At 41.9% G+C, this 18,293-nt stretch overlaps 1 protein-coding gene across 6 annotated transcripts in view; it reads left to right on the plus strand.

The window, feature by feature from the left end:
• The window catches only part of TMEM131L (transmembrane 131 like), a 155,350-nt gene that overhangs the window by 79,957 nt on the left and 57,100 nt on the right, over positions 1-18,293 (plus strand). For 5 of the 6 annotated variants that reach the window (XM_040626369.1, XM_040626370.1, XM_040626373.1 and 2 more), the window contains 3 exons: positions 2,568-2,691; positions 3,727-3,843; positions 4,636-4,746. In XM_040626369.1, coding sequence (XP_040482303.1) covers positions 2,568-2,691; positions 3,727-3,843; positions 4,636-4,746 — 352 coding nt within the window. The remainder of the gene's footprint in view (positions 1-2,567; positions 2,692-3,726; positions 3,844-4,635; positions 4,747-18,293) is intronic. The other variant, XM_040626374.1, reaches the window with a different exon arrangement.

Here is an 18,293-nt window from a genome sequence, read left to right on the forward strand (position 1 = left end):
TTATTTATTTATTAGAGAGATTGCACACACGAGAGGGTGAGGGGCAGAGGGAGAAGCCGGCTCCCCACTGAGCAGGAAGCCTGACATGGGACTCGATCCCAGGTCCCCGGGATCATGACCTGAGCTGAAGGCAGATGCTTAACCGACTGAACCACCCAGGCGCCCCAGAATACTACTAAAATTAGTCAAGTTTTTCCTTACTTTTTAGCAGATGGTCTAATTTATAGGCATTAGATTCAAACTTCAGGCCGAGAGTTCTCCTGATCTCTTCACTGCCCTTGTTCAGGTTTGGCTATTGTTTATTTTGAAGTTGACCTTGGGCAAACCCTATCCCTTTTCATAGCTTTGGTTTCCCTCGGGGGTGCAGAATCAGGACCATGTTATTCACCTGCCCTCTGCCCACTTCTTAGGGTTTATTATAAGGGTTAATATTCCACTGGTGCAGAGATTAAAAGTGCTAATCATTCGAAAGAGATTTTAATCATTCTTTTGTGGTATTAAATTAATAGAGTATCTTCCAGTTGTCACTAGTGAAGGAAATTCTTATCCTCATAACACTTTTAAAAATAGAATTAAAAAATAGAATAAAAATAGCACGGTGGTAACTAGGTCTGTGTTAGGTCTGGTGGATGCAGTCCCTGGGTTCTGTAGAATTGCAGTTTGGAGTCTGATTTTCTAAAGTGTTTTTGTTTGGGAAACATCTGTATATTTTTAAACTAAAACTCTTGTATGCCAGTGATATGAATGGGATATAAAGCTTTGAGATAAGTAGTAATAACTCTGCTGATTGAGTCGTATTATTTACCTACAACCTAAAACGATGGAAGTCTTTATTTAACTTGGTGGAGGTAAAAGGCAAATGTGAACCCAGTAGTCCAAGGCAGGGCCCTCTGAGGTGACCCTTTATGGTAGTGTAACAAAATTTTAGTTGTATTAGGTAAGAACACTATAAAACTAAAAATAAAAAAAATCTAGGTTTTGATCACATTAGTGTGTATTTTATTTATAACTGGGTATAAAGGACTTATTTTTTAAAATACACATTGGCTGTATTAAACTTTCAGTTAAGACTTGTGATTAAAAGGAGGAGGTATGGGCTGGCTCCTGGGTGGCTCAGTTGGTTAATCATCTGAATTTTGATATAAGCTCAGGTCTTGATCTGAGGGTCATGAGTTCAAACCCCGCATTGGCCTCTGCACTGGACATGGATCCTCCTTAAAAAAAAAAAAAAAAAAAAAGTAGGAGGAAAAGCTGAAAGAGGAATGTGAGGGATTTGATGGTGGTGATACAGTACTTTGGAAATCCCTTTGTACCTAAGATAGCACAGAGAAATCAGAATAAAATCAGAGAAATACAAGTATAAAGTAGATGAATTTTTTTTTTAAGATTTTATTTATTTATTTGACAGAGAGAGACAGCCAGCGAGAGAGGGAACACAAGCAGGGGGAGTGGGAGAGGAAGAAGCAGGCTCATAGCGGAGGAGCCTGATGTGGGGCTCGATCCCATAACGCCGGGATCACGCCCTGAGCCGAAGGCAGACGCTTAACGACTGCGCCACCCAGGCGCCCCTAAAGTAGATGAATTTTTAATATAGAATATAGTTTTACTTCTTACATATTAAAGAGAGCTATATACTTGGGTCCCTGCTACTGAGGACATTAAAACTGGAGAGATGGCTTCAGTGAAATTTTTGTGGCTCTCTGTGTCTAACAACGTGACTCAACTGCTAGGAATCAGAGGTAAATGATTCCAGGGAACACGGCAGGTAGGTGGGCCAGAGGTTGCTCTGTTCCTTTGCGGTTCCTTCGCTAGCCTTGTGGGTGGAAAAGAGGAGGAAGGAAAGGTCAACCTGAGCGTCCTCCTCAGGGAGGGTGCTCGCTGGAAAACAGACCTTCTCACCTGAGTACGTAAATGTTTTGAAATTGTGGCTAAAACTTTTGGGTGTGTCTGTTTGTGGAGGGAGGAGCCAAAGCTTTCATTAGAATTTTCTAAACGACTCATTATTTAAACAGATAAGAACAAGCTCTAGAAAGTGCTGTTGAGTTTGCATTCTTCTCAGAAGAATGGTCTTTAGCAACAATTAAGTTTTCCTTTCATGAGACTTGATAAAGTCTCTTTGTGAGTTGAAATCCGTTCCCCCAAAAGCCTCTTTAAACTTATTACTGAGAGAAGAAACTCTGAGAAGACTGGGTTTTTCTGTGAGTCCATTTTCTTATCTAAACCTATTTTCATTTGAATTAGAGCCCCATCAGGCGAGGTCCTCATTCCTACTCTGTATTTGCACGCATTTAATGGCCTCTGCAGGTTGAATTCTTCTAACGTCCAAGTCAGTGAGGTGTTACCATTGGTTGGCATAAGTGTCTTGTAAAAGAAAGGATTCTTTTAAAAGTTTTTGACTTGTGAATTAAATGTTTTAGTAATAGCAGGATTTAATCATTGTTGCTTTTAGCTTTAATGAACATCAACAGCTTTCTGGGTTTAAAGTATATACATATATATGGGTGGGTGGATGGCCATATTAATGACCACACAATCCATTGGTTTTTTTCTCCTTGTTCCCATCCTAGGTTCCTGGGTCACCCTACCGCAAAGATTCTCTATGCGTATAACCCTAGTAGGGATAGTGAGGTCGTGGTGAATTCAGTGTTTACAGCTGCTAGACATTTTCATGTGCCTCCTGTTCATTGCAGGGTAAGTGTTGATGTACTCTTGGAAACTATGCTGTGGCAGGCTGCCAGGTGTTCTTGCTTTCTTTGGCCTGAAGTTTTTACTTTCTGCTCCCTGTCTCCCCTTTTTCTGCTACCCAAACTCTTTCCTTCTGCGTGTTTGCTTTAGCATTTAGTTTTTCAGTTGTCCATAATTTTGGCGGCTCTTGATATCTCCATGGGAAAAAAAAGTTTAGAGTCTAAACAAGGTATAATGTATATCTAATAGGACTTTTTCATGGTTAAGGAAACTTAGTATTATGTATCTTGAAATGACTACAAATGCTGAACCATTTAGTAATTAATACAAGTTTTAGAGTCGTGATTGCCTTGCCTGGCAAACCTGCTAGAATAGGACTCCTTTCTAAATGTGGGAATAGGAGGTAGTGAACGGCTCCTTATAAAGGTAATTTGCACCGTAACAGAGAGCTCGGAACCCTGGTCTTCTGGTAGTTTAGGTTTCAGCGGTCTTTAACTTTCGGTGAAGATCCTGGTTGCTAATGGGTTTTATTTTTTTGTTTATTTGGCTTACTTACGTCTACCGGATGCACTTCTTTCCTCTTAAATTTGGGACCAAGGAGATGGTGCACGAGGGAGCCCATTTTTTGTTGATGATAGTCTGTCCATGTAAACGCAGCGCCTCACTTACATTAGGTATCGGCAGGTTTGTACATCGGTGGCTCCTTTTACTTGAGTCGAGTTAGAACCGTGTTTGATAAAGGCTGTTGAACACATGGGTGCAGAAGAGGAGGGAAAAGGAAGAACGTGAGGGATTCCCAGTCCGAAGTGAAAGGACTTGCAGCTGCCTTGCCATAAGCCTGGGGTGTGTTCTTTGATACGTTCTCTTCAACTGTTGGATTTTGATCCATTTGGTGATTCTCAGGGATTCGTGATACTTCTGAATCAAGGGTACAGAATATGCAGACATTTGTTAATGGAAATTGTCAGAAAGGAAGTCTCTGAAAGACATTTTTTTTACAGAGGTCCATTCCAAATGGCTAATTTGGTACCTTCCTTTCAGGTAATTCCAGCAATGGGGAAAACATCCTTCAGAATTATTTTCTTACCTACTGAAGAAGGAAGCATTGAAAGTTCTTTATTTATTAATACCTCCTCGTATGGAGTCCTTCCCTATCATGTAAGTAACTTTTCCCTCTGGTCCCTTGATTTGGTTCCTGATTTAACAGTGGGATTTGGGTATTTTATAAAGACTTTTGGAAATGTTGCCGCCTGGTTTATGTCATTACAATGTAAGATTGTTAGTGATGTAAACTCACCAGCTTTCCCCCTTCTTTTGCCTCCATGCCATACACAGTTGGCTGTCTTGGGCTCAGAGCACAGAGCTGTAAGTCTCACTGTGGATCTCTGAAAGGCATTGGAACAAAACAAAGAAGTCTACCATATTATAGTTCTATTATAAAATAGAGTGGGCTTTCAGAGCTCGGCTCTGACCTCATGAACAGTCCAGAGGGAGGAGCTATAGAGGCAGTCCCTGGTGCTTCTGCCCCCTTCCCTCCTGGGCTCGGGAATATTTCTGATCAGGACACATGGATTTCATGCTTGGGGGCCGATTCTCAGGGAGCTCACTCTTCATATCAAGACACCAGGGATGGAGTGTGAAGAATCTTTTTGTTATTGTTCACAAAGTAGCTAGGAATCTTTATCTTCAGTGGTATCTGTGGCATCTTTAATAGGATGTGGCATCGAGCCAAGATCTATCATTTTTGTGGTTATTCCTTACTGGTTTCCATTAAACACTTGGTCCCATATCGGAAAAGTTGCTTATTTCTGAGAAGATTTGCTACAGTGAGGAACATTCAGCTTAAATACAGCAACTTTTGTTGCTTTCTTTTGTAGACAAAAATATATATAATAATTAGATTAATAGGGTCTTAAAGGTCAAGGCTCTTTTTTTTTTTTTTTTTGGAAGGTATCTGGAATTGGCACTCGAAGAGTCTCTACAGAAGGATCTGCCGAGCAGCTGCCAAATGCCTACTTTCTGCTTCCACAGGTCCAGAGCATTCAGCTTTCACAAACACAGGTAATTCTAATAGATTTGTTTTGAATTCTGGCAAGCACCAAACTTTGTAGTCCTTTAAATTGATGTATCTTTTGCAGCCCTTTTTATATAGGATTGTTAGAGATGTTAAACTCACCAGGTTTCAGAATTGGGATTTTACACTTTTCTGCTTTTTTGGAAAAATCCTGATGTGTATAGAAGTGTAGTGTACGTATGTGAAGCGTCAGTGGAATCCACGTACTTCTTGTGAAAGGCCATAGTGTCTGCGGTGTTGCTTTCTCATGGTTAGTTTAATCTTGTTTCTGATCATTTGAAATGTTTCCAGTTTTTCATTATTATTACCGTTAGGCCATGTACATGTTTTATAAGTTTCTTTATTTCCTTTTTGGATTACCTGTTTCCTTGGGATGTGTTTTGTCAAGAGAGATTCTGTAGTTAAAGAGTATGAACCATTTTATAGAGCTTGTTAATTCTTGCCAGGTTGCTTTTCAGGAAGACAGAACCTCTGTGGTCACCAGTAATGATATTTTTTTCAGGAATGTCTTACTGTCTTCCCCTCTCCCTGCTTCCAGTCTTTCTGAGTGTGGGTTAGTGGAAAGAAACATTTTCGATGTTTTAGAATGTGTATCCAGTCGACCCTTGCACAGGGCGCCCACCCCTATGCAGTTCAAAATCTGTGTATAACTTTTGACTCCCCCGAAACTTAACTGCTAATAGCCTGCTGTTAACCAGAAGCCTTGCAGATAACATAAATAGTTGATTAACACGTATTCTGTGTTGTAGGTATTCTATACTGTATTCTTACAATGAAGTCAGCTAGAGAAAAAGTTATTAAAATCATAAGGAAGAGAAAATCCATTTACAGTACCGTACTCTATTGATAAATAATTTGCATATAAATGGACCTATACCATTCAACCTGTGCTGTTCAGGGGTCAAGTGTAATGACACCTTAATGTTCTTTCAATATGCGTTTCATTAATAGCATATTGTGTTTGATCAGTTTTCCCCTTTGACTTATTTCCTGGTGATTATGAAGAGCTTTGGAAATTGAGAAAACTATTGAACCAATGTATGATGAACTTTGCCACCTTACCTACGCTTTCTTTCTGATTAGTGAATAAAGCACATTGCTTAGAACTATGTCTGGGTCACAGCAGTACCTGGGGCTTTCCTTCACTCAGTAGTCTCATTGAGCCTCTTCTGCAGGCATGCCCTGGTTTAGCATTTCCAGAGCTTACATTGCAGTGGGAAGACCAGCAAAACTAATTTACCTGTACTGTAATGTCTGGGAGGTTTGTCATCATTTTAGATAGTTCTTGGGAATTTTTAGAGTTATTTTTATAGAATTGAATAGCCCCTCTTCCCCAGATTTTAAGGAAGATTTCTTAAGGTTTCCAAAATCGGATTTGGTTTAAATCCTGAAACCAGTGAGGTTGTATTGAAAGGTTTTAAGCATAAGAATGGCACGATCTGACTTGTGTTTTTGTAAGGGGTTGAAAGGGCTGGAGTAAGTGTAACTTGCATACGCTGATAGCATGGCTTTTTCCTGCTGAACATTTTTAGCCTTATCTCAGGGCCGTCCTTCAGCAAAGGGGGCAGCTGAGAATGGCCAGGTTTTTCTGGTTACTGAGACTAGAAGCTTTGAATGCCGGATGCCATATTTGTGGTGATAAAAGTACTGAAACAGAGACAGGTGTTCAGTTATCTTAGTTAATCGGGGTTAATCGAAGGAAGGGTACGGGGAATTAAGAGAGAGGCGATGACCATGCAGGCCTCTCTATGAGCTCTGCTGCAGACCTTGATATGAAGAGAGCCTACACGCTATGTGCTGTACCTGGCAGATCTTGTCTGCTGACCATGACGCCCGCTGGCCTTTCCTGCATCCGGGCTGTCATCATCTCTCTCCCAGGCCACTCTGGTAGCCCTGTACCGGACCCACCAGTATCTACTCTGGCCCTTTCAAAAGTCTCTGTCCCCCAAATGCAATTTGGACCACACTGGTGATCGGATAATATGTGCAACATTTCAAGAGTTTGTAGATAAATTTGGTGATCTTTTGTTAGAAACCAGTATTTTGGTGATCTTTTGTTAGAAACCAGTATTTTGAAGATCTGAATATCAAAAAATATCTCTGAAAAGGCAAAATCTTCCACTTTTACCATGATTCAGAAAAAAGGAAACTATTTTTCAAGGCTCACTATATCTAAAAACAAAAAACCCTGCAACATTAAAGAAATCCTTATGGCATTCCTCAGAAAAAATTCTGACTATAATATTTCTGCACTGAAACTGCATACATGTATGTGTCTGTGTTGTGTTTTAAGTGGGTATAAAATTGCCAGCTCACCTTCCTTGGAAAGAAATGTCTTCATTTTGATATTCTCTCTGTCTTAAGGTTCCTTCTTTCTGTTTTTTGGTCCAGAACCCATCATCTGGGTGCGTGGTTGAGCTCAGCTTCCTTTAAAAGGGAATAGAGGGTTTGGAAGGTACTCATAAAATCACCTCTGGTTCAGCGTAGAGCTGGAAGGTAGATCTGCTGGAGTGCCGGAGAGTAAGAAGGTTTAGGCAGGAATTAAGATGCCATCAGCTTTGCTTTCGCTTAGCTCCTTAGCTCCACAGGAAGAGAGATAAGTTTATTGTGTTTCGGAATCAAATTTGAAGTTGAGAGAAGAAATACATCTGCTTTCTGTGAGTGCATTGAATCGTAAGAAAACTGAGACGAAAGTGATAATAACCATTTAAAAGAATTCTCATTCAAACAGTCATAGGGCCCAATAATTTTTAGATTTTTTTTGTGTAAGTAAAATGTACAGCCGCTTACACGTAAGTTCAGGTTTATGTGACATCTGGGCCTGAATAGAGTTGGATTTCAGTTTAACTGCGTATTAAAAAAGTTACCTGGCTTAAACATAGGTAACAGGAGACAAAGACAGGCACCCAAGGATTCACCCACGGATTCCAGAATCTGAAGTGTCTAAAAGGCGAAGGCTCCAGAACGTGCAGATGCCACTTGATTTTTCCAAGCTTTAGAGATGCTGATCAGAGAAGGGAAAACAGCGGGAGTATTTTGTGAAGCTATGAGCGTGGATCTGCAAATGTGGGCCAGGTGCTGTGTGGAGGAGACATAAATGAAATGGCATTTTTAACATGGCCGTAAACTACTGCTTCAAAATGTGGAAGAACTTGGAGCTGTCAGAATGATCACGGAAGGCACCACCATGCCATCGTGAGACATTAAGTCAGCAACAATCAGGAGACAGATGTGCACCTTTGTACAGCATTGTGACGTGTATGTCCCGAAACACTGGATGCAGTTGGCTCCACTGTAACTCAGACGTAAGGAAGCAGAACGAGGTTTTGGTCACCAGGGTGGCTAGAGAGCTTGGGAAGCTGAGTACGAATCATGAAAGCTGCTTATGTCTGTCGCTCACTCAGAACCTCAACTCCGCAGGGCAGAGATCTTTGTTCATGAACTCATCGTAGGTGCACAATTAATGGGCATTGGCATGACTGCATGAAAGTCAATCTTATACATCCAGGATGAACAGGGAAATTCTTACCAAATAAGATTATAAAGTACAAAAATGTACATAGTTTCAAGGAGGCTTTAGAGAGGTTGCTAGAAAAAGGTATATAAATAGGTCATTAAAGGAGGATTAGGGCTATGCAGGGAGCATTCTGGAACCTTCAGGTTAAGTCACATGAGTATAAACTATTTTTCCTTCCATGCTGTGCATTACGTCTCCAGGACTTGTTTCTTTTATAGCTGGGAGTTCATACCTTCTGACCACTTTCACCCATTCTGCTCCCCCTACATTTCCCACCTCTGGCAATCACGAATCGGTTCTCTCTGAGTTCAGTTGTGTAACACACACAGTTGGTGTGTGTGTGTTTTTTTCCCCCTAGAGTCCACATATAAGTGATATTATATTATATTTGTTTACTTCTGTCTTATTTCACTTAGTATAATGCTCTCAGGGCCCATCCATTTCGTTGCAAATGGCAGGATTCCCTTCTTTTTTATGACTGCATAATATTCCATTGTATATATGTACCATATTTTCTTATCCATTCATCCATTGATGAACACTTAGGTTGTTTCCCTGTCTTGGCCATTATAAAAAAAATGCTGTGGGCGCCTGGGTGGCTCAGTCGCTTAAGTGTCCAACTCTTGATCTCCACTCAGGTCTTGACCTCAGGGTCATGAGTTCAAGCCCTGTGTTGGGCTCCACACTGGGCATAGAGCCAACTTAAAATAAAATGCTGCAGTGAACATGAAAGTACAAATATTTTTCCAAGTTAGTGTTTTCCTTTCCTTTGGATAAATACCCAGAAGTGGAATTGCTGGATTGTCGGGTAGTTCTATTTTTAATATTTTGGGGAATGATTGTATTGTTTCCAGAGGGGCTGCACCAGTTTACATTCCCACCAACAGTGCACTAGGGTTCCCTTTTCTCCACATTCTTATAAACTTTTTATATGTATCTGAAGAAGTGAATGTTAATGGAAGACAGGGGCGCTCTTTGCACTGGGGATCAGCTAGCTGTATTGAGTTTTTCAGATACAGGGGGTTGTCACTGCTCTTTCCTCACACTTCCTTAACATTGCTTCCTGAGGTAGCCGCTAGAACTGCTCTGCAATCAGAGCACCTGAGCTCATGTACCCTTGCAGCTTACTGCACATACCTCATGTGAATATACTGTGGCAGCAGCTGGTGTTCTTCTCCTGAAACTATTAAAAGATTCAGATAGCAGGGGCAGCTGGGTGGCTCAGTGGGTTAAGTGTCCGACCCTTGATTTCAGCTCAGGTCTCATGGTGCTGAGTTCAAGCCCCACATTAGGCTCCACGCTGGACATGGAGCGTACAAATAAAGAAGTAGGCAAGTAAGTAAGTAAATAAATAAATACGATTCAGATAGCTGTGACAAAAGTCAGGTTTAAGTAATGCTCAGAAATTATGGATTTATTGTAGGGATACAAGCAGGATGAAAAATTAATTATTGTATGAGATCAGAAAGCCAATATAAACCTCTGTCTGTGTTTTTCCGAGCCTGGGGTATTCCACTGAGCCACACTGCCTTTTGTTGGAAGCATTAAATGAGCGTCTGTAAAGCATCAAGTACGGAGGAGCTTAACCTCCAGAGTATAACTTTATTAAAGCACTCTGAAAAGGGCATTATTTGGTATTTTATCCTCCTTTACTAAAAGAGCATATATTTAGGACAAGTGGTCAAACAGATTATAGTCCATTTTATTTGATTTTCTCTCTACTAGTAGGGGAAAAACAGTGTTCACATGTGTAATGACATATAGATCATAACTGTTTCTGCCCTTTTTTTTTTTTTTGAAGATTTATTTATTTTAGAGAGGGCGAGACAGTGCAATGGGAAGAGGCAGAGGGGGAGAGACAGAGAGAGAATCCACAAGCAGACTCCATGCAGAGTGCAGAGCCCAATGTGGGGCTCGATCTCACGACTCTGAGATCATGACCTGAGCTGAAACCAAGAATTGGACACTTAACCAACTGTGCCACCTGGGCACCCCTGCTTCTGCCCTTTTAATATAAATATCCTAGGTTTAAGATACAGTTTGTTTCTTGGAATAACAAAGAATGTGTCTATCTCATGGAATAAACTAGGGTGTCAGTGGACAATTGTGATCTCATTTTTTTGCAGTATGGGCTCATTTTGGTCCTTTTGTTTATGTCTTTTACCCGTTGGTATCTGACTTCTGCATTTTTCCTGCTCAGTTGAATCAGTGAAATGGCTCACTCTCTTCTTTTGGAAACAGAAGTGTGTGTGTGTGATTCATCTTCTATCTAGATTCTTGCTGGCCCTGTGTGTTGTGTGGCCGCTGAGTTCGGTGGGGAGGAGGGTATAGGTTTCTGTCTGTCTGCTGCACATTTGATTACATCAGGCCCCTGCTCTTAGGAAGAAAGTAGGGGAACATGTGGACTTGAGATTGCTTTTTACTTTTTAAACCTTTTCATCTGGCCCTTTTTCATTTGTTTTGCCTTTTATGAAGTGAGGGTTCCTAGCGGATGAGAAGTCACTATTAGAATGGGTCCGAGTGAGAGTTTGAGGTTCCTCCACTTTTGTTGTAGTCTTGTCATTTTTTGGCCCTTGGCTTATTCTAGTCATTCTCTGCTGCAATCCATGTGTCACACTGCTGCTCTGACGTCCTCCAGAACACCGCCGCTCACTGCTTCCCCAGTTTCCGTATTAGCTGGGTCCCGGAGCTTGGTGTAGGAGGCTCTTGGACCTGCTCCAGCTTCCTCTCTGGCCTCAGATGTCCCACCCCTCTCTTCTCCACTCTGGCCTCCAAAACCACTCGCTGTCAGAACAGGCCATCCCTTCTTACATACTGCCTTACTTTCATAAGCTTTCACCCCCCTCTAACTCTCACGATCCTTCTCATTCCATCCTTTGAGACCCAGTTCAGCTATCATCTCTGCAGCTTTCCCAGGGTCCCAGGTGAGTCCATGCTCTGGGCCCCCTGGCACTTGGTTCAGGCCCCTGCTCGAACATTTGGGGTCCTGTGTCGTCTCCCTCCTGTGCTCTGCCATGAAGCTGTCTCGGACAGGGCCTGTTTCCTTTTCATTTTTATCATCTCAACATCACTTTAGTGTTTAGTACACTGAGGGCCCCTGGACTTTTTAATAGATAGGTGAGTCAGTGGGCATCTGAGTTGACATCCGCAAATAGCTTATCTACCTATTGTTCTATGTAAGATTTGTATGACCTCACCTTTTCACATCAGCCACGTTGACCTTCACTAGATTTACTACCAGGGCAGGTGGTAATATTCTTATTTTAGAAATTGTAGATGAGACTCGGAGTTTAAGTTACTTGGTGGAGGCTGAGAGCAGAGCTGGGAGCGGTAGTGCAGCTCAGTCTGCTGTCAGATTTTCTCCATATATAGAAAGTGTCGTGATGACTTTCATATCTTTTGATTTAGAAATTCATGGTCCACAAAGAACAAATAGCAAATAAAATGTGTTGGGTTTTTTTGGTCACATTTTTATAATGGCACTAAAACAATAGAAACAGCTTAAAGGCTCAGCAGTAGGAAAGGGATTTAATGAATTTGATTACATCAGTATGGTAGACTATTAAGTAGTTCTTCCAAGTTATAATTATGATGCTTAATCTGACAAGTGAATAGTAGAATATAAGCTAGACTATACTTGATGATTGTAACTGTAAAATGTATGGTGGGATGCAATATACAAAATACAGTTGTATTAGGCTTGTGAAAAGTGAAAGTTTTTATTTTTGAAGTTTTTTACAGTGCTATTTTGGTTCTAAACCATTGAGACTTGAGGAGTGTTTCAGTGGTTTATTTGGGCATAATTCAAACAATATTTGAAACTGGCATTGTCTCAGAGTCTGGCATAGAGTCTCACTGTCGCAATAGGCTTGTCTCAGAGACTTACAAGAATTTAAGTTACTGTTAATTAGTATCATTGTAAAATAATGTTTATTGTTAAAAAATAAAATGATAAGTCAAAGCGGACAACCCAGAGAAGTGTTGAAGTGAGAGGAAAGCCCATGACACACAGTCTCACCAAGTAAAGGTGTGTCTGTGTGTCCTAACATGGTATCATATTACCAAATTATCAAAAAGTGAGATCGTGGTTATAAACAATTACAATGTAATCATAAGATAACGTGGCAAACCAGAGGAGTGAAAAATTAGACGTAAGTCCCAAGACTAGGGTCACACTTGGCAGCGAGAACCAGGACTAACACTTTGTCATCTGCTCTTAGTGTATTTTCTATGTGTGCCTGCATATGATGAGGGTTCCCCTCCCCCACCACAGTCTAGCGTGGCTGGATGGTGTGAAGGAGAGATTCTCTCTGGGTGTGCTGTGTGATATCTAATGCACTTCAGACCAGGAGTTCCTAACCTTTTCAGATTGGCACAGCCCTTGCTTTTGGAGTGGTGATGTCAGGCCCTTGTGCCTGCCTGCCCGGGACAGGTGTCAGGCAAGGGCTGCCTGGAGCCCTGTGCCTGCCAGGCTGGGGGAAGGTGCTCCGGGTTGCTTTCCTGCTTCTTGCCTCCTGAGGTGCTGATCCCTGTCAATTTAGGGTGGCGATCTGAAAGGGAAGCTGTAAAATCCGTATAGGGAGGGAACCAAGGAAAGTTTCTTCAATCACAGTTCAACAGAAGAGAAAGGGGGCACATTTCTCACTAACAAATAAGCTGCAAGAGTCTGGTCTAGGATTTGGAGATGGAAGATAGAGAACGGGGAAAGTTCTTTGACCTCTCTAGCTGTCCTATTTCCTTGATGGGCTTCCGTAATTAATTAAATGAAAGAAACAGATTTTCTGAATGTGATAGCTGAGAATTCCTACAAATCCGTGTGTAATCAATAATGTATTTAATACCGTTTCTGTGCATGATAAAAGTTTTTGTTTTTGTTTTTTTTTTTACACATAAAAATGATAGTGTCAGACTCTGGAAAGTATTACTGTGTGTTAGGTAAAGATATGTGCCATTACCTAATTTTTTCGGCATACCTGCCTCTCTGAATATGGCTTTTATTTTTTAATTTGTTTTTATTTTTTGAAAAAAGAATCTTCATAAGTGATATGTGCATTTTTTAAGTTAATACTGGACATTAAGAGAAGGACAAAGGCTACTAGTATATCAATAATGAATACAGTGCTATAGAAAATAGTACATATAGGAAGCAGAGGGAGGAACATTTGCATGAATGAATATGGCTTTTAAAAGAAAGGAATTGAAAAAAAGCAAAGAAATTGCTTAATTTTCTCTTTTTCATCTCATTCCAATGAGGATGATTCAAGGGGATGGGACCGTGGGAAGTGGAGAAAAGGGGGCTGGTGAGTGGAAGGAAGAAAAGAAGCATGGGAAAGACTGGAGAGACAAATGGCCTAGATGTGTGGGGGTGGGTGTCTCTTCCTTCTGTTCAACAGAGCAGGGAGTCCATCCCGTTCCCCCCCATCTTTCTTCCCCCTGTTGCTTCTCTAAAATCTCTGTTCTCTTGGCAGGAGAGAACAGTGTTCTTGGAGAGCAGTTTCCTGGTCCATCCTTTAACTCAGTGCTTACCTTGTTTCTTTTCTGCCTCCCATGAGAATTGACTAGCTCTTTATGGAAAAGCCCAAGAGGGCTTTTATATATTTACTGTATAGTAAATACAGTATGCAAAAGCTTTTGTTTTTAAATGTGTATTTTCCTTTTGCCAAGATTATAAGCTCCTCAAGAGCAGGAATCCTGTCTTAGCCAGTATTTGTTTTCTTATTACCCAGCACAGTCTGGCCATATAACATGCGGTAAATAAATGCTTGATAATTGAATAAATGATCTTCAAAGGAAGAAACTATAATCTCAACTATTTATGAACTTATGAGACATGAATCTTTTTTAACTTCTTTCAAACATTCATTCGTTAGAATATTCTAGAAAATTTTATTGGGGTATTTGAAGATGCCCAATAAATAACGCCTGTATTCCTGGCCAAGTTCTAAACTAGTGGACATATAAGAAATAGGAGTTAGGGGTGGTGCCTGAGTGGCTCAGTAAGTTTTGTCTGACTTTTGATTTCAGCTCAGGTCTTGCTCTCAGGGTCGTGAGTTCAAGCCCCGCATTGGGCTCCGTGCCGGGTGTGGATAATACTTAAAAAAAAAAAAAAAAAAAAAAAGAATGAGGAGTCAGGGAACGAAAATGCCACCGTCATATTGCTGATAAGCCACATTCTTGTGTATCAGCTGAGGTCAGAGAGCTGGTTACTAACTGTCTGTCCCCTTGGGTAGATCATGGGATGGCCCGTCAGAAGGGGGGTTTGAGTCTGAAGGACAGACACCCTTCTCGAGAGTAGAGAGGAAAGAAACCAGCTGCTCCGTGAGCCCCTACCCTTCTCCACCCTGTCTACAGCACAGTATCATGGTCTGTTACCTTCTGTCAGGCAACTGCCTCTATCTCCAAGGGGAGAGGAAGACGTGGGGCAAAAAGACAGGTGAATTTAGGGAAAGAGAGTCCTTTCCTTGTAACACTCCTCAGTTTTTGTACCTGTGACGCTTGGGCTTACCTGTTATCAAGATCGGGTTCCTCCTTCCTCTGGCAAGGAGATCAGCAGATTCCTGGCAACCATGCTCCCCCTGTCCTTAGTCTGTTCCTTCTCCCACTGGAACCAAACCCCCAATTCTTTGATCCTTCTCAGACTGTTGGGGAGCATTGTTGAGTTTGCCCCTAGAAGGCTCTGAGATAGATTAGAATAGTTCATTAATAATCTGTTCCAAAGGCACACTGCAGTCAAGGTTGAAAGTTCATGTCCTCATCTGTTTCCCATTCCGAATTCTTTTCAAGTATGATATCCAATACAACTGATCAGAGTTTTTGCAGTGGGATCAAATAACAGAGTTAAGATACTCCAATAAAAAAAATACCAGCCATGTAAGTGTGCCCCATCATAGATATATATAGTGTCGTGAATAAGAAGGTGAATTCTAAAACCACACCACCTGGGTAAAAATCTCGGTTACCTCTGAGTGACCTTGGCCAACTTACCTAACCTCTTTGTGTCTCAGTTTATCTATAAAATAAATAATCATAGCACTATTTCGTAGCATTGCTGTAGCTGTTGACTAAATTCATGCTTGTAAAGTGCTTAGAACTAGTACCTGGCACCTAACTAAAACGTATTCATCACTTAAAAAAAATTTTTTTTTGACTATAAACCTCCTATTGTGAAACTCTTGGAGAATTTTTAAATTCAGAGATTCAGTCCTCTGGCAAGATGTGAAAGTTCAAGGCTATAGTCCCATATCAAATTATCTTGGCTTGTGAGTTAACATTAAAAGAATTTGAAGCCCTCCCCAGTTTCTTATTTTTTTGGTCTTAGCCCGAGAGGTTGTCCATGCCTGTGTGAGCTGGGGAGTCTTCAGCAGCTACTGCTTGGGGCTCGCTCTCGCGAGAATGCGTGAGGCTTCCCCAAGTTACATTGGCTTAATATAAAGCCACTCGGGGTGCCTGGCTGGCTCAGTCGGTAGAGAATGAAACTCTTATTCTTGGGGTTGTGAGTTCGAGGCCCACGTTGGGTGTAGAGATTACTTTAAAAAAAAAAATCTTAAAAAAGTATCAAATTTCTCTTGATTCTCACTTGAGTCTAGAATCTTAAGACACACAAGAATATCAGATATCAGCCTTTATCCACTAGATTTGGAAAACACGCTTCCCATCCCAGCCCTCAAGGGACTAATCCTAGGCAGCATTATTCCCAGCACTTGATTTTTGCCAAAAAAGAGGGATGGAGGATGGAGAGCATCACCTCGGTTTTGGCTTTAGTTTATGCCAGTTGTTTTGATTCTAAGACCTTTGCAGTTAAATTCAGCGGGGAGAGATTGCCTATCAGGAGGCTGCCTTGGGACCTCGGGGGGCTTGGGGAAGCACCCCTTGAACAGACCAGCTCCTCTCAGGAGGTAGCCCCTGAGGCGCTCTGGTCTTCCCTCCGAGGGAGCACTTGGCAGTGGTGGCCGCCGGTCATGGGTGTGTCTTTGTTCTCCTTCCTGCAACGGAGCCCTTATTTCTGGCATGTCTGTGCTGAATGGTGTGGACACCGTGTTGAGGCTGGAGCGGCTGCAGTGCCTGGGCAGGGGCACTGGGATCTGTGCACACCCTGGTTTCCATGGCTCCCTGTGGTAGACTCACTTAGCCTTCTGGAACCTACTTCTTAGAGAAGGCTTTTCCCTTTTAGCCCGCCTGTTTCAAGTGAAGCATTGTTCTCAGCAGATTCTTGGAGGGGAGCTGCTGTTGACATTTGGGAAGCTTAGGGCCTGGTGGGGATAGCACGTTGGCCGTGAGCCACTCACTGTTCCCTTCAGGTTGTGAGTGTGCCCTTCTTTCTCTGCAGTTGTGGGCTATGCCTCCAGGATGTGCTTGGCTTCTCCTGGCCCCTCTTCCTCCCAGAACGGCTCAGTTGAGTGTCTAGCCATTTAACCAGCTTCTTTTGTTGGTCTTTTTCTTTCTCTAACACCTGTAAAGCTGCTACTGTTTTTGGGAATTGGTTCAGTCCTTTTTTTTCTTTTCTTATTCTTTTTGATGGGGATTATATATATATATATATATTCCCCCTTCTAGATGTTCCTCTAGATATTTTCTTGTGAGTTCTCCTAAAGGAAAAGAGATTAAAATCAGTAAGTTCTGGGTCTGCTGAAAGCATCTGTTGTTCAAACAAATCTTCTCTTCCCTGTGTTGAGTCTTCCACAGGAGATGCTTTCCTATCATACCAACATCTAAATCGGGCCTGGGCTCAGTCTGTCTCGAGAGTCTTGCCTGGTTCCCCTTTAATGGGTTTCCGCTTCTTGCTGTGCCTTCTCTTAGACTGAGTCCTGCTTCTATAAACTTCTCAAACATGTTCCCCCAGGGCACGGGGAGTAACTGTGTCTCTACCTTACATGCTCGGAACATTCTGCTCTGATCTGCCTGTCCCCTGCACCCCTGAACCTGTCCAGGTCTTAGGTAGTAGTCCTGGGGATTAGGTGTCTCAATCCTCAGTGGCTGTGGATTCTGCACCTGGCTTTAGAAGTGTGTTTCTCCATAACTCCTGTAATGGAAGCCTGGTTCCTTCGGAGGGAACAATTCCTGTCTGCAGAGGTCTCGCTTTTCTTCTTTTATTCCATTTTTTTAAAGCTCCAGGGAGCACAAAGATCTGTCTCCCTCATTTCAGTTAGCTACCAGGCTATCTCCATCTCTCTGTTTGTCTGTTGAGCTGGACCTTTGAGGTCTTGTTTTCTCATTCAAGTTTTGTCTAGTTCTCTAAGAGGTTAGTCTTTCTGTTAAGGGGAGCCCTCTCTTCCTCCTGCTTCGTCAGTCTGTCTTTTTTGTTCTGTTTTCAGTTCATCTTGCTCTGAGAGGAAGACTAAACCATGTTTCCCTAACCTTCTAACACCTCTGATGTCCAGGGTGAACTGGATTGTTCCAAGGACAGACCTTAGTGTTTGTTTTCTTTCTGCATGCAGTAATTCCGTCGAATTGCTTCTCTGCCTCAACCCGAGCTGAGAGCGTATCTTCTATCTTACAGGCTTATTGCTGCTTTATCTGCAGAATCTGCCATCTCTCTGGGTATCTGTCATTTTGGATCTTGAGCATCTAAAGCAGCGGTTAGCATTTAGATGATTAATAAATCTAGAGCTAGTGAGTTGGGGAGGAACTTCTGAGTCTGTGGACCAGCCCACATGAATTTAAGCTAGACTCTTTCATAGTTCCAGCTCTCCGCCATGAAGATAATGCATAAAAAAGGAACAGAATTCAGAGCAACCTGTCTGTACTGTCTGCATGGAACTGGACCCAAGCGTTTCTTCGAGATCTGACTATAAAAGCAGATGGTCCAGCTCCGGAAGCTCTCTCTATTGTGAGGGGAGCCTTGACCAGGACATCTTTTCCTTTTCCTTTTTCCTTCTCCCCTTTCCTTTTCTAGTGGGGAAGCATATACACCATAAGCTACCGTTTTAAGTGTGCAGTTGAGTGGCATGAAGTACATTCACACTGTCATGCAATCATTACCACCATCCATTCTAGAACTTTCTCATCTTCCCCAACTGA

The sequence above is a fragment of the Ursus maritimus genome, unplaced genomic scaffold, assembly GCF_017311325.1.
Source record: "Ursus maritimus isolate PB19 unplaced genomic scaffold, ASM1731132v1 scaffold_11, whole genome shotgun sequence".
In the NCBI taxonomy this organism is placed as follows: Eukaryota; Metazoa; Chordata; class Mammalia; order Carnivora; family Ursidae; genus Ursus; species Ursus maritimus.